General features: G+C 37.7%; 3 protein-coding genes across 8 annotated transcripts in view; 1 reads left to right on the top strand and 2 right to left on the bottom strand.

Moving 5' to 3' along the window:
* atp8a1 (ATPase phospholipid transporting 8A1) overlaps window positions 1-3290 on the bottom strand; it is a 141934-nt gene extending 138644 nt beyond the window's left edge. For 2 of the 6 annotated variants that reach the window (XR_015777216.1, XM_088080890.1), the window contains exon 1: window positions 2893-3289. Coding sequence is in view for 5 of the 6 variants with exons in the window: in XM_088080890.1 (XP_087937016.1) it covers window positions 2893-2941 (49 nt within the window). In the remaining variant the exon portion in view is untranslated. Of the gene's footprint in view, window positions 1-2892 lie in introns of all 6 variants that reach the window. The other 4 variants (XM_042493929.2, XM_088080889.1, XM_088080891.1 and 1 more) reach the window with 3 other exon arrangements.
* Window positions 3291-4795: 1505 nt separating this feature from the next.
* LOC148188863 (uncharacterized) lies at window positions 4796-17257 on the bottom strand. Its single transcript, XM_088081419.1, has 5 exons — window positions 17113-17257; window positions 13383-13771; window positions 12090-12178; window positions 7532-7681; window positions 4796-7448 (listed from the first exon to the last, which is right to left on the bottom strand). The coding sequence occupies exons 1-4, from the start codon at window positions 17255-17257 to the stop codon at window positions 7537-7539; spliced, it is 768 nt and encodes a 255-aa protein (XP_087937545.1). The 3' UTR covers window positions 4796-7448; window positions 7532-7536.
* grxcr1a (glutaredoxin and cysteine rich domain containing 1 a) lies at window positions 13444-22054 on the top strand. Its single transcript, XM_042492788.2, has 4 exons — window positions 13444-13842; window positions 17037-17276; window positions 17933-17998; window positions 21704-22054. The coding sequence occupies exons 1-4, from the start codon at window positions 13444-13446 to the stop codon at window positions 21881-21883; spliced, it is 885 nt and encodes a 294-aa protein (XP_042348722.1). The 3' UTR covers window positions 21884-22054.
* The last annotated feature ends 267 nt before the right edge of the window (window positions 22055-22321 follow it).

Below are 22321 nucleotides of genomic sequence, written 5' to 3'. Positions count from 1 at the left end.
GTGGACAAAGAAAGACATTTGAGGACTTCATCTTGGGCTAAGGGAAACACCAATGGACATTTTTCAAGCAAAAATGGTCATTAAGGCCAATATTACTACCAAAATTAATGATTCTGTGCCCCTCTATCACCACCTTTGTACTTCCCACATGAGTTTTATAATGTTAACATTATTACAATGCTATCTTTTTCTGTTATTGTCTTTTTTTTTAGATCCCTTAAAGCTTCTCTGTAAAATACTGACAATGACAAGGTAACGCCGATTTTTATGGTAAAATTAAAAGAGCAAACTTGCTCCTTTCAATTATGTTTACCAGGATGTTAGTAATGCACACAAATTTGCGTATTAACTTGGGCTGTACCGAATGTCTTTTTTATTTTTTAATTCAAAGCTTCCAATGAGGTTTTCGAATGCAGCTCTAAATGTCAGTCATCATACTATTTCATGATGTCACTAAATAATCCTCTGACAAAATCCTCATTCCAAATAAGGCAAATAATCTGATCAAATTGGGTTTAAAAAAAAAATCAACTTTCTTGTGAATATGTGTAATTTATGGTGCTGTTAGATTGCTGCTACAATGCCCCATTAATGCTGTAAAGGTGTGTGCCTCTCTTTGGGTAATGCAAACAGGCTTTTTGACTGAAATGAAAATGTTGTTTTTGAAAGTCTAAACACTAACAAATATAAGTACTGAAGCTGAATATTTCATTAGATTTTTTTTTTAAAAAAAGGCCATACAGCATTGAATATTGAGTTAGAATATGAATATGAATAAAAATGTTATGAATGAAGCCGAAGCTTCAAACTATTCGGTACAGACATTGTATAAATTTTATCCATTCAAGTAATTAACAAAAATATCGATGGTGCGTTATATTATGTATAAAGCTAAGATGACCAATATGTCGTGCACCACAACTTGAGGATATCACAGGTTGGTCTTAGTTTTGTGCTCCCCTGCAGCAGCTTTCAGACAGTACCTCGTTCACAAATACTGAATTTTTAAATTAAGACGCATGTCTCTTTAAAAATGCATTTCCCACAGTTCCAGCTACTTGGAGGAAGGACCTAGCTAAGGAATACTTCCTGTATGAACACATACTCAACAATTGTCTCATACAGTTACAGCATAACTAGAGGTTGATCGGATGGTACACTGTGGATCATTGTAGACATTTTGTAAATAGAAGTAATGAGAAGCACATATTAGGTATGCAGATGTGCCCTTATCCCCTACATTTTGAGTTATGGAACCACTTATCTAAAACGAATAAGAGGAAGTTCATTTTAATTCACTTTAAGAGGCCAGACTGCATACTTTAGCAGCCAAAAAAATATACCCAACAGCAATAATTTAGACTGAGATATTAGCCTGAGTCTACAGTTATAAATTAAGCAATTCCAAATCAAAGCACAACAGTGCTACTACATATAGTGCGCAGGGGAAACACAAACTACAGTGAGTACAATAAATTATAACAATAGGATTTGTTATTGATCCCTCCCTGCAAATGAATTCTGCCTCTGTACGGAGAGGGCAAAGGTCAGGGAGAGCCACAAATGAGAGATAGAAGGAGGAAGCCCTACAGGACTGTGCATCTGCAGCCTTTAAGTTCACAGCTATAGGTGCTCTCCAGGATAAACAAACAGACCTTAACACCCAAAGCTACTAAGCTGCATTTTGAGCTCTAACGTAAACAGATCCCCTTACGAGCATTCAAATCACTCAAGTAATGTGTATCCGCATCCTCTTTCCCTGGCAAACACAACTGAGATGCAGTGGAAAGTTACTGGCGCAGTAAAGGAGCGAGGGTCCCAGCTGAATCACAATGGCTGTATTATGAGACCCACGCTACTGTAGATGCCATTTGCTGGACACTTGTTATTGTGCTGCAAGACTTGTGGCTACTGTCATTAAGCATCAGCTTGCAGTACTCCTGGTCACTTCTGTTTTCTAAGATGATGGCAACCCTTTGAAACCTGGATCAATATCAGTTTTCTTGTGCTCCGTTCAGATGCCTTTCAGAAGCTATTTGACCCTTTGAAACCTGAGCTAATTGGTTTTTATTTCTGCTGAAAACACCAGGAAGAAAGGCTGCTTGGCGAGAAATTTCCCAAAAATTGCAAGCAATTAGGGAAAAGTCACAAGAAAATTGCCAAAAAATGAGTGGATTAATAGAAAATTATCAAAAAGATAGGGAAAATGTTCAGATGGTTATATTTATAATAATAATGATTTTAGATTTAATAATAAAATAAATGCATTCATATCTTTTGCATTGTCTTTTCCATTTTCTTGCTTGTTTTTGACTAATCACTTTCTCAGGTTTGGGTTGGAGCTTTATTTTTTTGCTAATTTCTTTGGCCACATCTTGTTAAGTTGCTCGTTGCCTTCTCCCCATGTTACAGTATGAAATTAACCAATTTGTTTAAGTTTTAAAGGGGTAAGTGTTGGGCAGGATGTAGCTAAAGGGGTGTCCCAGTCTGGATGGGTGCTAGGTTTGCTGGGTCAGGTGTAACCTCCATTAGTGTCGTTTTAGTAAGATAGGTGCAGTCTACAGACACTCGTTTGATTAAAATAAATGTCTGTGAAAGTCATATGTTTAACTTAAAGATATGGAGATGACAGTAGACTTTATGTTTGTTGAGATAAATTACATTTAAATTGTTTGGTTTTTTTCTGAAGACTTCTTTAAAAAAAAAAAACTCTCATGGCCCCCGGGGTTTCCGTGACCCTGTTGGGGCACCATTAATCACAGCTTTAGCTAGCAAGTTACTGTCCTGTACTTCCAGAAAGCTACCGGCCGGCCTTCTTTCGCTTACAAGGAAATAACAGTGATTTTCAAACATTCCCAACACACACAACGAAGTGAAATTGTCTTAACATACCCTCCGAGCGGGTACGAAGATCGGACATCGTTCTCTGGACGGGCGGCATCTCTCCACGCAGAGCCGGGCAACGGCACCTGTCAAGCGGCCGCGGCTGTTAGTTCTGCTCCCTGTGGCTGCTGCGGCTCCTTCTCAACCGTCAAACAATTCTTTTAAAAAAACGGCTAAAATTCAAGAAACCTCTCTCATGCGGACAGCACAGCTTCGTGTTTACGGCTAGTGAGAGATACAGACGAGGTGTAAACAACATTCATGTCCTGGTGGTGACAGAACCGTGCCCAGGAGCTCACGGCTTCATGGATCCCCCAGCATCCCGGTTCACACGGCGGATTGTAGAGCCGATAGACGCCGTCGGTATAGTAGGACTGGACACGGACTTACCATAAACTGACGTGAGGGGCACGGTGCCGCTTCACATTATGGACCGTACCACTTTGAACCGCAGCGGGAGGGGGTGCCTGAACACAATAACTCTCGTTTCACCGCGGCAAGGAAATATAAGACATGAAAAAAATATTTTTACGAGTATGTAAAAAATAGAAAGTGATGTGTTTTAATCAGCAGGGCCAGTTATGTTCAAGACACCAATACATTTTTAAAATAAGACCACAAATTGTTAGTTGGTGTGGGCGCCTCCCCCTCTGCAGTAGATGTTGTTCACAGCTTGAAGACATAACAATAGTACACTGGGTGGGAGTTGACTTACCTCAATTCTAGTCTTGTTTTTGTATAAATATTTATAAATGTTTTAATAATTATTGCGATGTCAGCAAATTATAACCTCCAACACTTGACAATGACAACTTGACAGCTACAATGAACTAGTATATATAATATATGCTCAAACATTAAAATGTGATACATTACAAATATACTGTAGGATGAACATTGCTCAAGAGGGAAAAGGGTTAAATGGGACAGTTACACTTAATTATTTTTATCTTCAAATGTATAAATTTTCATTTCTAAAAATCAACACTGGTCTCGTCATACACTAATAAATGAAAAAGAAATGTCTATGATGTGAATCTATTTCTCATGTAACAATGTTTATCAGAGGGGCATATGGTCGCTTGTTGTTTAGTTTTTCTGAAGACTGCTGAAGGGGGGACCTTACAGATGGTTTTTAATGTTTTATAAAAAGCTATGTAACACTCTGTTTTTGCCTTTATTAACCAGGAACCACCACTAAAGACAACTTCAATAAGGGACCAGTCTAACATTTTGGAAAATACTCTTGTTTAATACAGTGGCAAGTTCAGATTTTTTGAACAGGGGGTAGTCCCAAGTGGGTAACTGACTTGTGCACAGGTGGCATTTGGTAAGTAGCATTAATTTACCATTTCTGTCTCCACTACTCATAAATTAATTCCTAAAATTGCAATACCTTACAAAAAGACATACCAATCACAACACAACAGGATGGAACCATAAATATGTCATATAAAAACATATGTAATACTTTACTCTTTAAGTACTCAAAAAAGAAATTGTATCTCCAAAAGTACATACAATAGAAAACTGCACAGTCATTAATACATTCACAGTATAAAGTACCAATGAAAAAAAAACAAAAAAGCCTGTAATGTCCAGCCTTTGACCAGGCAGATAATCATCATTTATGGTAATAGGGTGGCATCTCAGGGCGGCCATTTGGATTTCAGCAGACAGACTACTCCGTGTAGACTCTCCTGATTTAACATCACAACAATGAGAGTCTGACAAGAAGATCAATATCAGTTATCATCCTACAGCTTTGTGTGAGACATACAGAGACTGGACATGTTCACCACCTCTACTAGTCATCAAAGATGGAAAATAATGCACGCAGTCTCTGAGCCACCCTTTCATTAATACATCCAATAATTACATCGCTTTTATTCATAGTGGAACTACAAAAATGTCCATTTCCAGCAACCTCACACGGAGCACTGCACTATTTTACGATTCCGCACTGGGACTAACAGAGCAACATGTGATGTGTAAGCACAAAAGGGGCTCAGTGTCATCGTCATGGACACTTTGACAGGTCATGCGGCTGCAGACACCAACGTCATCTGATGCAGTCAAGAAGACTGTAACATTACACAGCAATTTCTCTCCACACTAGTTTCACTCCACATAGTCTGATAACATTCAGGGGTGATTTTGAATGTTGAATATGTCAGAAATAACGTCACCTTTTTATTAAGGACCCCTTTTTTGTAGACTAATGACTCAAATGATCCATTCTGTCAATAAACAGGGAAAACTAATTTCACAAACATGTCAGAAATAAAATCCTGGACAACTACTGACCACAACAATGGAATCAGGCAGTTGTAACTAGACACTATATCAGTCACTATGTTATTATGTGATTGCTGTCCAGAGATAAGCTCAGCAGAAGATCTATTCCAGGGCTACTTACTCTACCTTACAGTCTCTGTTATATTCCTCATCAGTATGCACTCTCCTGTCATGAATTTCCTCTAATGTGGACCATCAGTTACCAAAAATAGGACACATTTAAACGCATTTATTCATGCAAACACAAAGAAGAAAGCAGCAGCAATGCCGTCTCTGCTGCAACTGTCTGGCTGTACAGTAAATCAAAGTGTGCTCTCATTCTCACTGCAGTTGAAATGCAAATCACACCGGAGACAGCATTTGTACAGCAGCAGCACCGCTGCAGTTGCTTGAGAGAACTGCAGTGTTACAGACATACAACAGTTTTCTGATGTGCATATTGCTCTGGCTGTATTTTCATAATGCTAATTGAAATTCCTTTGTTAATGCTGCCAGACTGCCTGCACAATTTCATGTCATATGACACTTTATGTTAGAAGTGGTTTAGGCAACTATTTTGAACCATATTCTCTTTAAAATCAAAATGTATTTGCTGTTGTGGGATTAAAGGAAAACAGGATTATGCATCGGAAACAAAACAGTCTGTAGACTTTGTGTATGAGCACTGCAGTAGACGCATGGAGGCCTGTCTATGTTCACATTCACTAACTTGAGATTTAAGTATGTCCAAAACAATAATAAAAATATGCTTTTCCTGCTTTTGAAATACTAAATGCAACAGTAAATTCTATTCTCAACAGCCAGAAAAAGCCCAAACAACAACACAGAGAGATCATGTTACACAGAGACTCAAGATTCACCATATCCAAAAATAAGAAATGAACACCTGAACATGAACGCCTCCTCCTGTGCCTGCTAGAGACACATCTCTCCCAAAGATTTCCTTTCTTTCCCCCCACTCCACCTAATTCAACATCAGCTTGCCACCACGGGGATTTGGCTCATGTAGCTCCCACGGTTGCTAAGCAACAGTGACAAGAAGCCTGCCTCTTCGATTGTGTGTGTGTGTGTGTGTGTGTATGTGCTGTTTTTCGTGTTTTACCGCAGATCTAGTCCAAACAATGACTCATTCAACCAGCCATAACAATTTCTACCACTGTCAGAATCTGTCAATTACAAACAGCGTGAGTGTTTTTATCAGTTTATGTTTTATCATTATCAGAGTAACCTAAAATGATTTCACTGATACTCCCTCTGAACACCTTTGTTCTTTGATACGCTATTGCAGTGTAAATAGAAATGCTGGCAGGCTGTGACTGAAATGTAAATAAAGGATCCAGCACAAAATATGTGCTTTGTAATCGTGTCCTTTTAATTATTTTTTTGTCCACAGCTCAAATAAGCTGTTGGCAGTCAAAATGTTGGCATTATACGTTTCTGCAAACCATGAACACATTACATTTGCACATTTCATACCTATCATATCATTTTTTTCTAAAGAGATGACAAAAAATCAAATTAGTCGTGTTTTAGCGAGGCATTGAGTTTCTGTCTGCTTTTTAGGCTCCAAATGTGGGTGTTTTGGGGATAGTATCAACTAAAGTGCATCTGCTTCTTGCACAAAATTTCAATTCTAATGCTGTACTGTGATGTCCATATCAAATAAAATAATACATATATTTTGCACAATCATTCATCTCACAGATGGGGTACATTTCAATATCTAATAGGATTCAGCTGAATACGTGGATGAAGCTAGTATCTGTTATTACTTTTTACGAGTAAGAAAAAACGACTATCACCAATGTAAAATGCGTAAATATCTGTACTTGTGATGAAGGAAAATCCTCATTTCGGTAGCTTTGTTTGATCTCTTTACTTTTGTGATATAAATAATAATCTAAAACTCAACCCTGAGGTGGCTCTGTTTTCTAATAAATATCAAAGAAGCATCATCCAGCCTTAAAAATAACCTCTGGTCAGGTCCCACACATGTAAACCACACCTACTTTCAGAATAAACTCTGCCAATCGTAAAAGTAAAAGTACAGATTCAGATACAGATCTTTTGGTTATGTGGAAAAGATATGGAGACAGATAACAGTGTCCTCATTAATCTCTAACATTCAATTTAATTTAATTGGTAATTTGCTAGCAAAAATGCAGAGACAAGGAGTGAGATGTGTCTCCACATTACTTTGAAATTTCATGATCAAAAGGGCTCAGTGAAGTGAAGTCTGGCTCATAACTTCGATCAATCAGATGTGCCTGAAAAAAAAACAATAATGAGCATGATCCTCGAATCTCTTCTGAGCTGCAAACATCCCGACCTTAAAAATCCTCCGGCTCACCTTCTCTACATCAATGATGAGTTTGCGGCGTCCTTCAGAGATTGCAAACAAAAGTCTGAGTGAATAACCAGTCTATAAATGATGATGTTGGTAAGCTTCTGTGTGGGAGTCCTTTGCCTCTGCAGGAAAATACTCTGAGCCACTTTGCTGCTGTTAAGAGAGGAAAGAAGTAATTCAGCTTAAACCCTGCAACAGCTTTACTGGATCCATCCCAGATGCTTTTAAAAGGCTATCCAGTTGACTGTAGAGGAGGAAGTAGCAGTTATTTTCCTTACTGATATCTTTTCCATGGCACTGAAAACGGCTATTGTGAAACCTTTCCCATGCAACCTCAATGCTTCAGTGCTTATCAAATTTAATAATAATTTGAAATAGTTCTTTTTTAAAAGTACAATCATTAGAAAAACAGTTTGATTCATGCATCCATTGTATTTTATGGACACATTTACCATTTAAAACCTGAGCAAACTGGCTGCATTTCTTTCAAAAACAACGAAAGAAGGCAATTGGCAATGTAAAAAAGAAAGGACCCAAAAAAACAAAAAGAAATTAGTATTTTTAAAAAGATTAAATAAAAGGTACAAAGAATTACCAGACAATTACTGTAAAATGATAAATAAATAATAAAGACAGAGAAAGTTAAAAAAAAAAAAAAAAAATCATGCAGGAAAAGTGCTTTAAAAATTTTAATTTTGTAACATAATTTTAAACACCAGTATGTAATTATGATAATTATAAATAGAGATTTTCCCTAGCTTTTTAAAAAATAATTGTCTAAATCTACTAATTCTGTAGACAGTTCACAACATCTGTGGCTTTGAAATTTGGTTTGTGAATCTTTACCCTGAGGATTTATCTACATCTCCTCAGGATGCATTTATCCTGCTCTGGGTTGAATAATTGCGTTATTGATTTTATCATTAATCATTACATCTCTACAGACTGATTAAACCCGGCTGGTGGATGCAGGCGTCCGGCCTGCAGCTGAATCCTTCACTCCTTGCCTTCAGCTCTTGAGGGAACATTGGGCAGCGTGACATTTAGCTGTAACTGAATTGCACTCTGCCCCCTTGTGGATATTAATCCGTAGTCAGGGAGGTGGCTTGATGGCCAGCTAATCACAAATAGTGAGTCACTGCGAAAGTCATTTTCCCCAAAACCCTGTTCACAACAGTTGATTAATGTGTGCAGATCTTGTCAGACCGGCATATTTCACAGTCTGTAAGAGGCAGGAGTTGAATTAAACTTCTCTAAAACCACAGATGTGGAAATCTGTGAGATTCTGCCTGATTACAACAGCTCAAAAATTGTCACATTATGAAGTTAACATACAAATCATGCCAGCGATCTATGAATGCATCTGTTTATTCAATCTGCACAAAATTAAAACCATTTATCAACCTGCACTGTTTGACTTCCTCCACTGAGTCACAGCTGAGCCGGTGAACGGCAGCGAAATTAAAGAGCGTTAAAGTATTAATCTTTTCAAATTGCTTTTTTAATAGCAGTCGAGGTGGCTGGCGAGGCTACATTAGCACTACTGATGAGGGGGGCTGAGAGATAAGCTCTTCAGGTTGAACTGACTATCACTATCTCAGTGGTCTCTTGTCTAAAATGTGCTAAAACGAGATAAAATGGCTGCTTGACTCAACATGGCGTGGGTGTGTTTCACTCAACTCTAGATAAGCATGTGCCGTCCCGTCATTACAGGACAGCATGACGAGCTTGTTTTCACGTGTGTTTTCTGTCTTAATTTCCCCACTGTAGAGTCAATATATCCACATGACATCTTTATTTTCTGGAATATAACAGCTGAAGGGGTTTTAACTGACACTGAAAGTTATAACGTATGAGGGAGGGATGATTGAAAAACTGCTCCTCCATGATATTAAAAAAACTAATTTAAATGAAAATGACATGTAAAGACCATGACTGATTTATTCCAATTATAAGAAAAGTATGTTCAACTGGCAGGCAAAGTAACATAAGCAGCTTTATTCAGACACTGACTGCCAAATTCACAATGTAGGATCTCTAATCCACCCAGCACCACAACTGTAGATTAAAATATCATATACCATTTAATGAAATTTTAATTTTGAGCATTTCATGAACAAAATATATCATTCATCTTCATCATTTCTCTCACATTTTTACTCTTTGTAAGCAGAAACAGTATCAATCATGTCACACTAAAACTCCCCACAGAAACACAAATTGATTTGTGGTTCTTAAACCAGCATGATCCCCTGCACTTAACAATGGCCAACCTATATTCATGAACACTAATGTAAAAATTTGGTGTTCGATAAAAAGGAAAAGAAATATTTCAACCAAATACCTTGATGTATTTGAAATTCAGAGTATTGATATAAAGACAAACCTCCATTTGATATAATGGAGTAATGGTGTCCATTAGAGCGCCTGTTTTCTATTTTGTGGTAGTCTGACCGCAAGAGCTCTTAAATGCATCTCTACCACGGCTTGTACCACAGACTGTCGATAAAAATGGATAATGCGTCTGCACTTCCTCCCGCTGTACAAACATGAAGCCAAAATATCACGGATACAGCTGCTGCCATCTTGCACTGGTGACGTCATTCAGAGCCAGAGTCCATGCAGCAGCCATCTCCACGAAATCAAGTTCCCGCCCATACACTCATCTGACTATTGAACACAAGCACACTGATTGGAGCACAGAGCTGTCAATCATGTCCTCAAATTCCATTTTAATAGCATTTAATAACTAATTAAAACCAAACAAAAAAATGAACATGTGACCAAACATTGAGGTCATAAGAACTACCTAAAAATGACAGAAACTATGTTTGGGAGAAATTTAATTGACGTGTACTTTCAGTTTTTAGTTTGGCACATGTCCCATTCACTAACATGGAGAGGCGGGCTCTGTACTGCAGCCAGACAACAGGGGGCGATGCAGATGTTTTGGCTTCACTTTTTGGGAACTTTCATGTCGTCCATTTTTACATTCAGTCAATGCTTGAGTGGTTATAACGCCCACCTTCCAACCCCCTACGTCACGTCACTCCATTAGCTCTGTCAGCATCAATTTGTGCTGTTAGCACAGTTAGCTGCTAGCTGCTGGCTCAGCCACCTTCATGTTGAGAGTCATGTGCACACAATCCCAGCTCAGACTCTGAATCACAGATATACTCTTATGTGTTTCCTTCAGCTCTTTTTACTCAAGGTCCGCTTACTTGCATGAAAAAATATGTTTTTTTCAACACTAAAAATATGACTTTTCGAGGAGTTTTGACTAGCAATCAATAACAAATAAAACTTAACATCAAGAGTGATTGAGTCTTTATATCATTTAACATTTGTGACTAAATAAACAACAATCATGGTAAAAGTATCCTTTTTTAAAATCCTTGTTTATTAACTCTAAAAAAGCTCAGCTTTTCTGCTTCATCTGTTCATTTTACTGAGATGATATTCTGTGATTTCATGTAACACAATTTAAATTGAATTGAATTGAATTGAATTGAATTGAATTGAATTGAATTGAATTGAATTGAACTGAATTGAATTAAATTGTATTGAATCATCACGACTGTGTGCAGGGGGTTTAATCAGATTTTGATTTCACAATAATCTACTTATCTGGTAGTAATGTGCCAAGAAAAACAGAAATGCACAGGCAAACGCAGCGACGAAGAGGGCTGCTTTTAAGTATACACGGATTCAAACAATCCATGGTTAAAATGCACTCAATATGTTAATTAGACCCAGGGATACACACAAAGCGTTCTGGTGAGTAACTCCAAATGTAAACAGAAAATTTGTTTGTTTATGATAAAACTCCACTGAGCACCTTTAACTGACAGTTACCTGCAAACACCGTGAGCAAACAACCAAAACAACTATCACTGGTTTTGATTCAAGTGTTGCTAAATCCCACAGAAATTCATCAAATCGCCTCTTTATGACTGAGCCTTACCAACCACAGACCAGAAGAGCCCAGATCAAGCAGCACAGACAGAAATCTCTCCTGTGAAATAACGGAAACTTGGACAGAAAAATGTGTTCTCATGAAGGACCCCCATCATTCACTATGAGAGGATGATTGAGAAAATTACGTTTTCAGGGCTTTTGAAGACGGGAGTCGAGGACTGTTGAACATCATTACATTTAAAAGAAGAAAAAAAAACAGCTCAATAACATTAAGTCTAGATTTGAGAAAATAAAACTTATTAAGCCACCCTCGGCTCCTCAGGCTGTAATTTAAAAGTCTAGACACCCTAATGGCATCTAGGATCCACTATTAGCAGCAATAATATACATCAAGCCTTTACAGGCCATATTTTAATAGCTGTTGTGATGTCCTTATAATAAAAGGCAGCTTAAAGGAGAGTTAGGGTCACTTTGGATCAATAAGACTTGGAACCAGAGCCAGACTCGTAATACCACTAAATCTTTGACACATTAGACTCTCCCAGATGGATTTTCTCTCATGATCAGCACAATGTGACATGTACAGGTGATGACATACTGTGTGTGTTTATAGTGTATGTGCGTGTGTGTGTGTAGCTCTTACCTCAGGGGCCAAACTGCAGCACTCAAACAGAGTGGTGCTGTCACCACTATAAGCTGACGTGTCACATCTCCAGGGAGCTGCTTCATCACCTGTGACACAAAAAACTGGCTGAGGCGTCTCTGCGGACACGCTGCTGTATTGTGTCACTGTGACATATTATATGGTCTGGTCCTCTTCTGCTCTGTGAGGACGCCCAGTGAGCACCTGCACCACCACTCTGTGTGAAACACAGTAAGCAGTCAGGGAATAAACACTTACATCACACATCCATGTGTTTGGAGCAAGTCACAATTTTACTGTATCTTATTACTTTACCTTACTGTAGCAGACAATAATAAAAGTCATGCAGTATAAACTAATAATATGATACTTTGTTACTGACATGTAGGCTATATAGGCGTATATTTTCTTATTTGGAGAGATGCTAAAATCCATTATGTTATACAAGTAAATTTTCTTGTTAATTCGTCTTATTTTAAGATCAAATTTAAATTTAATAGTCATTTCATCTGAAACAAATTCCATTAACACATATTAATTGGTCAAAAATGTAATAAAACATAGACGCAGCAAGTCAAAAAGAATAAATCATTTAAAATGTTGCCTATCTTGTGTGGAAGTGCAATAAAAAATGTTTAAGTAAAATGCATATTGAAGAATAAAAAGGAATGAGATACAGCGTGTCCCTAAGGTAAATAGTATTAATTGTCTAAAAAAAATTAATATGTAAAAAAAAATGAAGTTAATCCTTCAGTTAGCCTACTAAAAATAAGCTATTTCAGTCTAAACCAAAAAGACAGACCAACCGACAGACAGTATTTGTGTTAACTAAAATGTGTGTTCAATAGGTGTCTTGTTTCAGCAGTTGCACTTTTATCATTATTCACTGTATGTTTTTAATTACTATACCTTCATGTTGCAAACGACTTTAAAACCGTGAATCATGAAAAGTAGCTGTTGTTCCCTCAAAAGCATTTGCTGTCATCTTATCCTGAGAGGAGAAATGTCTGTATGTTTGATTAAAGCACACAAAGTCAGGCCATTAAAAGTCTTCTGTCAAAGCTTTGGTGAAAACTGTGTAAAGTTTGATAAATAATTCACAGACAACTATCATTTTACTTGAGATAAGCTTGCTGGGTTGCCATGGTAGAGATGCATGTATTATTTACTCTCAGTGTGACTGTAAGGCAGCTTACAGGCTCTCAGTCGTTTTTAGATCTGTCCAAACAGCGAGGATTAAACAAGGTAGTAATCCATGGGGGACACAGCAGAGTGTCTGAGCTGCGTGTCTACCTCTGAATGAGAAGCCAGGAGCTGTACTGCTGTGTTTTGGACCATGTAATGTGGCTTTGTAATGGAGGGGACGATGCTGACGGCGGGACAGGAGAAGCCACAGAAGCGGGTGAGGTTCCGCGTGGCTTCGGGGAACAGCGGCCGGGTGCTGAAGGAGATGTTCAAGGATGAGGGGCCTTCAGACTCCCTGGATTCAGACTGCACCAGCAGCTCTGACGCAGAGCGGGCCAGCACGCCCTCTACGAGTGGAGAAGGACACCTGTATGGATTCCTGGGCTCCGAGCTGGACGACAGCGAGCATGAGCCCGATGACCTGCTCGTGTACGCGGGGGCCACAAAGGACTGGATGTTCACCACCAAGAGGGTCAACATCCTCAGTAAAAACGGGACTGTGAGAGGGGTCAAACACAAAGTCAGCGCAGGTCAGACGCTGTTTGAGAACCTCCCCAATTCCAACAGTGTAAGTACATCAGATAAGGCTGTTTTTATTCTTAGGGACTGTTCGATATTTATGAGGGGGAGGGAGTGGTGCAGAAAGGGGGAGGTGTGTCAAATATTTTTTAAGCACTTGGGGGGGGTATGTTTTTTTATTTTCATAAAAAGTTAGATTTTGAGAATAAAGTTGGAATTTCGAGAAAAAAGTTGTGAGAAAAAAACTCAGAAATTTATGGCAATAAAGTTGAAATACAATGAGATTAAAGTTGTAATTTTTTTAGAAAAACAATGTAATATTACAACATTAAAATCATACATTTAAGAAAAAAAATATTATGAGATTAAACTCATAATTTTATGAGAAATGAAGTCATAAATTAAGGCTGGAGAGTTAGATAACAAGCCCCCCCGTCTATAATTTCTACTATTTATCGAATATTTTCAGCAGTTTATTGAAGAATTTTGGCCACGCATCAATCATTTATTTATACTTTGCCATTTTTCATATGATGATCTGAGACTTTATATCTAATAAAAGAGTTTAATCTCATGATATTATGACTTTTTTCTCGTGCATTTACACGTTTAATTTCATAATATTACAACTTTATTCCTATGAAATTCCTATGAAAACACTTGACCAAATCTGAGCATAAAATAGTGATATTATATCAAATTCTCTGTAACATTTCATTTAAAAATTGGCCAAAAAGAATCCATTTGCATGAATTATCCAGCATGCATGACTGCACGAAAAACCGAGGCTTTTTTCAACACCAGGATTTATACTTTGTATTTTGAAACATTAACGGGTGCGTTTTTAAAATCTACTAACAAGTTTATGGTGGTGGAAGGTGCATGCATTTTCTCCATGTCACTCAGAGAGGCTCAAGAAAAATCTGCTTCGGGGAGGGTCTAAAAACCTGACAAAAAACAACAAAGCCACACCCAATCGACCCCCCTCCTCTGATAAATAAAGAACAGTCCCTTAGTGTTTTCATACAATCTATATCCAACAACAGCTCACATCGATATCGTCTTCATCCTGATGTCTACTTACAGGAAGGAGCTACACGTAGGTGTACTGCTGGGATAAAAGCTCACAATAGAGGACAAGGTCACAGAGCAATTAAAGATTAATGATGCATTTCGTTAAGTGTTTCAAGAGAAACTAATCAGGTTAATGAATTCTCGGCACTTTCTAGTATCCCTGCAGGAACAAGTGTTTGTTATTCTGAGGTAACCCGCGACTGATGCAAAGGTGACGTAAAGGGTCACAACAAAGAGGCCGTTTCTCTGCATAGATAAAGCTTCTCATCACGGTTATCTTTCTGTCAGGGCGAAGTTTAAATGGTTATCACGATCTGATCTTATTCTGAAGGAACATGGTGTTTTATCGTCGGAAAAATCAGGTTGCATTAACAACAATAATGTTTTAAAGCATGCCATAACTTACTCACTTGTTTGAGGTTGGTGCTCCATTATAATAATATGTTGCTTTACATATTAAAACAATACAGTATTTATGGTGTTTTGGTAAAGCTATGCAGACTTTGCACCAATACTTGTATTTTCATTTGCAACAGCATTCAATAAATGTAGATTTTAATGCACCACCTGCAACATCTTAATTAATTTTCAAGTCTCTGCACAGTTTCAAAAGTCTGTTGAATTAAATGGTCACCAAAGGCTGCCTGGAATTAAGGATGAGCAAATTAAATGGTTTAAAAATTGTTGGAATATTTTGGAGAAAAAAAAATTGAAAGGTACGTAAATAATACATAACTTGTAAAATGGTTAACACATGCCGTACCATTTTCTAACAAAGCACCTTTTATAAATGGATTATAGATGATAACCTCCTCACACACACTGAGAGGGGATTAGCTGCCATATTTGGGATGGCATTTGGTTGAATCCTCACTTCACCTTGACAAACTGTACATCATATATGAAAGGACAAAGCCTCTTATTTCTGTCTATGTTAAGCATTTAAAGATCCCAGGATGACTGAAACAAAAGTCACCCAACTGCAGAAAAAACATTCATGCTCTGCAAACCGCAGATACATTCATATTATTAATTTGAAGCTTTTTTTGATACATTGAAACTTTCTGTTCCTCAGCAACAGGCTGTAAGTTGTGGCACAAAAAAACACTTAGTTCTGGTTAGGGTGTAAAACACCCACATTTAATGGTGGAAATGCTGCGGTAGGTCAAAAAACAACCAATGATGTTACATACAAATGCAACATATTCAGGGTTCGCAGAAACTTACAATACGAACATTTTCTTCTGGCGACTGGGTTGTTATTTAGAATAGGACTGCATATATAAAAATCTTTTTCTCTTATTTCTTTTTTAAATTTTTACTGTTGGTGCTTAAAATCAAAAGAGCATATTTTTCGTCTTACTGGTTGCATTGTCTGTCAATCAAGATTGTTTTGGAGTGAGTTGCTGAGTGCTGGAGATGCACGCTTCCTTCTGCTCGATGATACTGTTGGCAGTTGTAGTTTGTTAGACAGAACAGTTTCTCCATAAAACTGCTCAAGGTCTGTGGATTATCTTTAGTGACCAGGTCATGACTTCTCATAAGAGACATTGCTGTTGAGTTTTATATTTTTGGCACTTTGAGCTCCATATGCTCAGTAGCATCTAGTTCCATTATATTCAAGAGACGGCAGACATCTCTTCAGCCGATATCCCCAACATTCAGAAAAACAAGAGATTGATAAAAAACACTAAAGTTTAGAGCAAAAAAATGTATTCTCTATTTTGGGGTGAACTGTCCCTTTAAGATTTTGGTTCAGTCGACCAATTTAGACTTTTTGATGGTAAATGAAAAAAAAAAAAGTGCTTAAAAGAGGTCAAGAACAGGAGCCATTTTATTCTGAATTTGTCATTTTCAACCTGTGAACGAAAAGAAGGCTTTATTAAGCCGGCAGTGGAAATATTGTTAATGTTACTTTGTTAAGCATTAAAGCCATTATCCACAACTTATTACAGCAGAAAGGTGGAACCAAACATAGAAAATGTCAGAGAAAAATTCTGCTGTTAGTACTGATGCCATTAGCAACGCTCTTTGCTGTGAGAAGCTTTTCAGAGGCTGATATTAAAAGTGCAATACTGAAATGTTTCCTAATCTTGCTGCTGGGAGGTTTAATCTCTGCGTATAGTTAGTTTGAACCTTCTGGGTAAAAATAACTTTCACTTCCTCTAGACGGAGTTATCCCTTGAATTTGGGCGGATTGTGATCTACACGACGAGCTTCCGCGTGGTGAGGACGACGTTTGAACGCTGCGAGCTGGTCCGCAAGATCTTCCAGAACCACAGGGTGAAATTTGTGGAGAAGAACATCGCCCTGGACAGCGAGTATGGGAAGGAGTTGGAGGAGCGGTGCAAACGTGTGGGAGAACCTCCGTCGTTACCAGTCGTGTTCATTGACGGACATTACCTTGGGGTCAGTTCATGTCATCACTCCTTTCTAATGATATCTGAAGTCAAAATGTTGGAGTGTATTAGCTCATTGAAAAATGAGCAAATTGGCTTAAGGTTATATATATTTATATATTACATATACAGAGGCTTAGTCCTTGTTGCAGTGGCTACAGGTTTGATTCCAGCCTTGGCCCTTTGCTGTGTGTTATCCCTTCCCTGACCCCCTTTCTCACTTAAACTGTCCTATCAAATAACTTTAAAAAAAAAATTAGTTAGGAAAAAATTAGTAAGAAATTGGTAAAAAAAAAAAAAAAAGTACAAAAGAATTAATTGAAATTTGTATAAAAAAAAAAAAAATTAAAAAAAGAAAGAAAAAGAAAAAAAAGTGCACAAAAATTCTAATTATTTTGTAGCGGGATTGTAATTATGATAATTACAAATATTGTTTTTCCCTATCTTTTGTCTTTTTCCCCTAGACACATTCCCCTGCTAAAAAAAAGGTTTTCTTATTTATTTCTTGCAATATAAAAAACATTTATTACCAATGTGCTCATTGCCTTTTTTTCCATGTCTATAAAAGAAATCACACCAATTAACTCAAAGGTATCTGAAAACAGCACAAGGACAGTTATGCGGCTTCAGTTTTCAAAGGGTTGAATACTTTATTATGTTTTGCAGGGTGCTGAGAAAATCCTCGGCATGAATGAATCAGGAGAGCTTCAAGATCTTCTGACAAAAATCGAGGTTTGTTTTGAGTTGTTTGCTTTGGAAATCACATTCTGAATGACTGACCGTCAAATAGATGATTTTCCTGTGAATGATGTTGAGTCAACCACTTGATCTGACACACGTTTAATCTTTCATGTGTTTCATGTGCAGCACATATCATATTTAAGCACGAGGTAATTATAAAGTCATAATAAATTAACGCTTTGTGTTTGCCCAAAGTCACTCAGATGAACAGGGTGCTAACAGGAGCAGTCACTTCCCCTCACACCAGTTGTGTCATCAATAAAACATGAGCAAACTGCAATGTAAAAGATGCATGCACATCAATAAGTGACCATCAATAATGGAGGGTGTGCTATTGATTCTGCCTCCAACACATTTGTCCAACACACCGACGCAGAGCGAATCGCTCTCTGGCACAAACCGAGATCGTGTAAACTATTTCTGTTTCTCACTGAGCTGCAGAAACGCCTGTCACAAACACGCACTGGCCTTTTCTCAGGCCTCGCTTGTAATTTGGACTCAACAAGAGTCTTCATGAGCGAATACAAAGCAGTGTTATGACATTTAAGTCATGCATTCCAGTCACTGCGGGCTATTAAAAAGAGTATGCAGCTCCTGAAAGGTCATGCATACACTAATCAGTCCAGAACTGGCCTGCAACATGACTTTACTGTGTGTTCATATCTGATGAACTAGGCAACAACCAAATTTCAAACTTTCAAGTCCGGGGGAATATTGAGAAATGACGACAGGGCCAAAACCAAGCAGCTCAAGTCGGGCCCAATCGGGTTCAGGCAGAGAGTCCCAGCTCTAACTCATAGATATTGATGCTGTCAGAAATTCCCAATATTTTCCACTTGGAATTACAACTCTGAATCAGAAGTCAACGGTGACTCCCACGAGGTTACTTCTAATTATGGTCAGAATGATATGCAGTAAATCTGGCATATATGTCAGACTGTGTAGTGCATGCTATATGCAGCTATACAGGGTATACCAACCTCTTTTGCTGACTGTATACCCAGCTATCTGCCAAAAAGCCATTGGAATATAGAGGAGAGTACATCCACTTCTTTCTTGGTAACTGTCCCGTCTACTTATAGTACACCCACCTCATCAACTACCACTAAACCTCTGGCAGTGACTCTCTGGAGTCTCCACTGCACCCGGCCAAGAAATAGTCTGGCACATTACTTGTAAAACCAAAATTTGTCATTTTTACAATTCTTTTTTGGTACGGCTGGAACAAATGAGATAAAACGTGTTAGTCAGATTTAGATGAGCTGGTAGGTGGATTTTTCTTCTCTGCTGTCATAACAGTGAGTAGTTTTGATCCTCTCGCCTAACTCTCAACAAAAAAAGCAAATATTTCTCCAAAATGTTAGATTATTCCTTTAAAGTTTAAAATTGTGTATTTGTACCAAATTCATCTTATTTAAAAGGGACAGTTCACCCCAAAATTTAAAAAAATATTTTTTTTTTCAGAGCCTGGGAGATGACATGGATGGTTTTGTTGTTGTTGTTGTTGTTGTTGTTGTATGACCACTATGGATGAAATCAAATCATAGTAAGGCAGAGTCAAATTTTCAGTAAGAAGATGGGAGCTGTAATCACTTTTTGGCAGGTTGAAAAAGTACATTGTATGTGTTGCATTGTTGTAGCAGTAATTCGCATTTGAGTTTTAATAAAACATCTTTGATGCTTTTTTAAAAACACACATCACCTCCCAGGCTCCTTGATATGAGCAGTTTCATGTAGCAACTACTTTATTTCTACTGAACTTCACTTGCAAACCGTATCACCATGTGGCCGGAAGTGTGCGTCTGCAGCTACCTCACTCTGACGTCACTGCACCGCCTTCACAGCGCGTTGTCTCGTGCAAAGCTACGAAAGCTACACAGCTAGTGAATATCCCGGAAGTCCTCCAATAAACAGATAAGACTTACCTTTTCTGTGTTTTACTAAAGTATTGGTAGCGTGTTAAAAAGAAAAATAATCTCCGAGGCAGAAGCGTATTAGAAAACATTTAAAAACACCGTGAATTTAGTTGTTGTTTTTTTTGTCTGTTCTCAAATGAAGAAGCCAAAAACAACAGTGAAACACGCAGATAGGCCGAGAAAGCAGAGCGGTGAGAGCACTCACTCTGTCGCTATTTCTAAAATTTAAAAAAAAAAAAACATTAAAAAAACAGCACAGAGCGCTCACTCTGATCCTGTTTTCAAAACCCAATAGAGAGTACACTTGCTTACTTTTTAACCCATTTTTAGTTGACTTATTTCACTTTTTCAATTACTAACTTATTTAAATTATTCACTTAACTTTAAAGACAGCAAAACTACTGAGTTAGCTATGTTACAGCTCAGCCGAGGAGGGCGCCATTAGTGTTTATGTCTCATGCTGTCAAGAGCACGAGCCTCTCGTCCACGAGTAGATGCACGCTTCTCTCTGTGCATTCATACTTTTGGTGGGAGGAGTTCAGAGAGAAAATAGTTCCTACATAAAACTTTTCCCAATAAGGTCTGTTTGTTTTGTTTTGTTTTGTTTTGTTTTGTTTTGTTTTGTTTTGTTTTGTTTTGTTTTGTTTTGTTTTGTTTTGTTTTTTGTTTTGTTTTGTTTTGTTTTGTTTTGTTTTGTTTTGCCTATTTATTTTTGGAACCACAAGCCCAGTGCCATCTAGTTCCACTATTTTCAAGAGAAAGCAGACAACCGATATCTCAGCACCTCACATCAAAAAAAACTAGACTGATACATTTCATTTTTTATTTGTTAGCTCCCCTTAATGCACAACAATCAGAATTAGATTCAAAACAAATCTAATACACATTACACGACTGAAAAGGAGCAGGGAAATGAAAATAAAATCTTATTTTACCTGCATCTTTCTCAAAACATACATATACCAAGGAAACAGATGGCCTGTCAATTACAGGACCCCCACAGGCAAATTAAATGTAATACTTTTAAAGACTTTTTAAATGTCACTTGGTATAATATTTAAGACCAATTTTATGATAACCAAAACTGAAAAAAAAGAAAAAGAAAAAACCCATGAGCCATGAACCAACCTTTTACATAGAGTTGAGAAGAATTTTGACCAAAAATGTATTTTGACATGAAACATTACATTTTTGGTCCAGTAAAAACATTGGATGTGGTTAGAATTGGGAAATATCTAGCATTTATGGGTGAGTTTTATCACTGATTTTGAGTGTCTCATTCTGTATGTGGGATTATTCCACTACTTTAACACCCATCATGAAAAGTGGTTTCATGAAATTATCATTATTAAAAAATAAAAGATTTTACCAATTATTTTGAGATTTTACAATGCAATTTATAAAATCCTACTTTCAGTGTCTTTGTGGGGTTTTTTTTAATACTGTTGAAATTTTGATTTAGACCATTTTAATACCAACTAAGGCCTTGCTTTTTGATTAATTAATTCAATGCCTTTAAGGATTTTTTTAAGGATCCCTGAATAAGTTACTTAATAATTACAGTAATCTCAAAAAGAAACAAAAAAATAAATAAATAAATACACAGAGAATAATAAAGAGCCTTACCAATAAGTCACCTTCAACATCAATAAATAGCACTAGAGTTAAAAGGGAAAATACGCCATTTGATTTTTGGGGTTAACTATCCCTTTAAAAACCTTGCAGAGCTGTGTTGGATATCTTATGTGGAATGTAAATATTTTTCTGTCCACATATCTAGAGGGTCCAGCAGCCCCAAACGTGCCAGACCTGTGGGGGCTTCGCCTTCATCCCGTGTCCAATGTGCCATGGCAGCAAGATGTCCGTGTTTCGCAACTGCTTCACGGATTCCTTCAAAGCCCTCAAGTGCACTTCCTGCAACGAGAACGGCCTGCAGCCCTGCGTGAGCTGCAGCCACTGAGGATGTTAAGTGCCTGACCCCAACATCCTTATAACTCCTCTCTGTGGGACTTTACCCAGGACCTTCAGCTGGACTGTAACACAGGCAGGGAAACCACACACAGCAGGACTCTTCCTCCATGGCCATTGTTAGTAAGGAAGGAATTTGTAATAAAATCTATGAATTGGTGGACGTGGTGTTGTTGTAAATCTCTCTGTAATTCACAAAGTCTTTATGATATAAAGCATAACAGCAGGCAATTGGATTATTTTCTAAATTCTCATTGAAAAGTCTGTCTGTAAACACGTCTGTCCACCAAGGAGCCGTGAACTAGTTTCACCTGTGGTAAGCTTGTTATTTAATTAGTGAGGAGGCTCCTTCATTAACAACGCTCTCATTACTAATCCCATATCAGACGGGGTTAAGGAGAACAGAGACACACAGGACGGAGAGGGAAAG

Source organism: Plectropomus leopardus, chromosome 8 (assembly GCF_026936395.1).
Source record: "Plectropomus leopardus strain MGB_pleo_1.0 chromosome 8, ASM2693639v1, whole genome shotgun sequence".
Classification (NCBI taxonomy): Eukaryota; Metazoa; Chordata; class Actinopteri; order Perciformes; family Serranidae; genus Plectropomus; species Plectropomus leopardus.
Note: the sequence above shows the minus strand (reverse complement) of the source record. Positions and strands in the feature narration are given on the sequence as shown.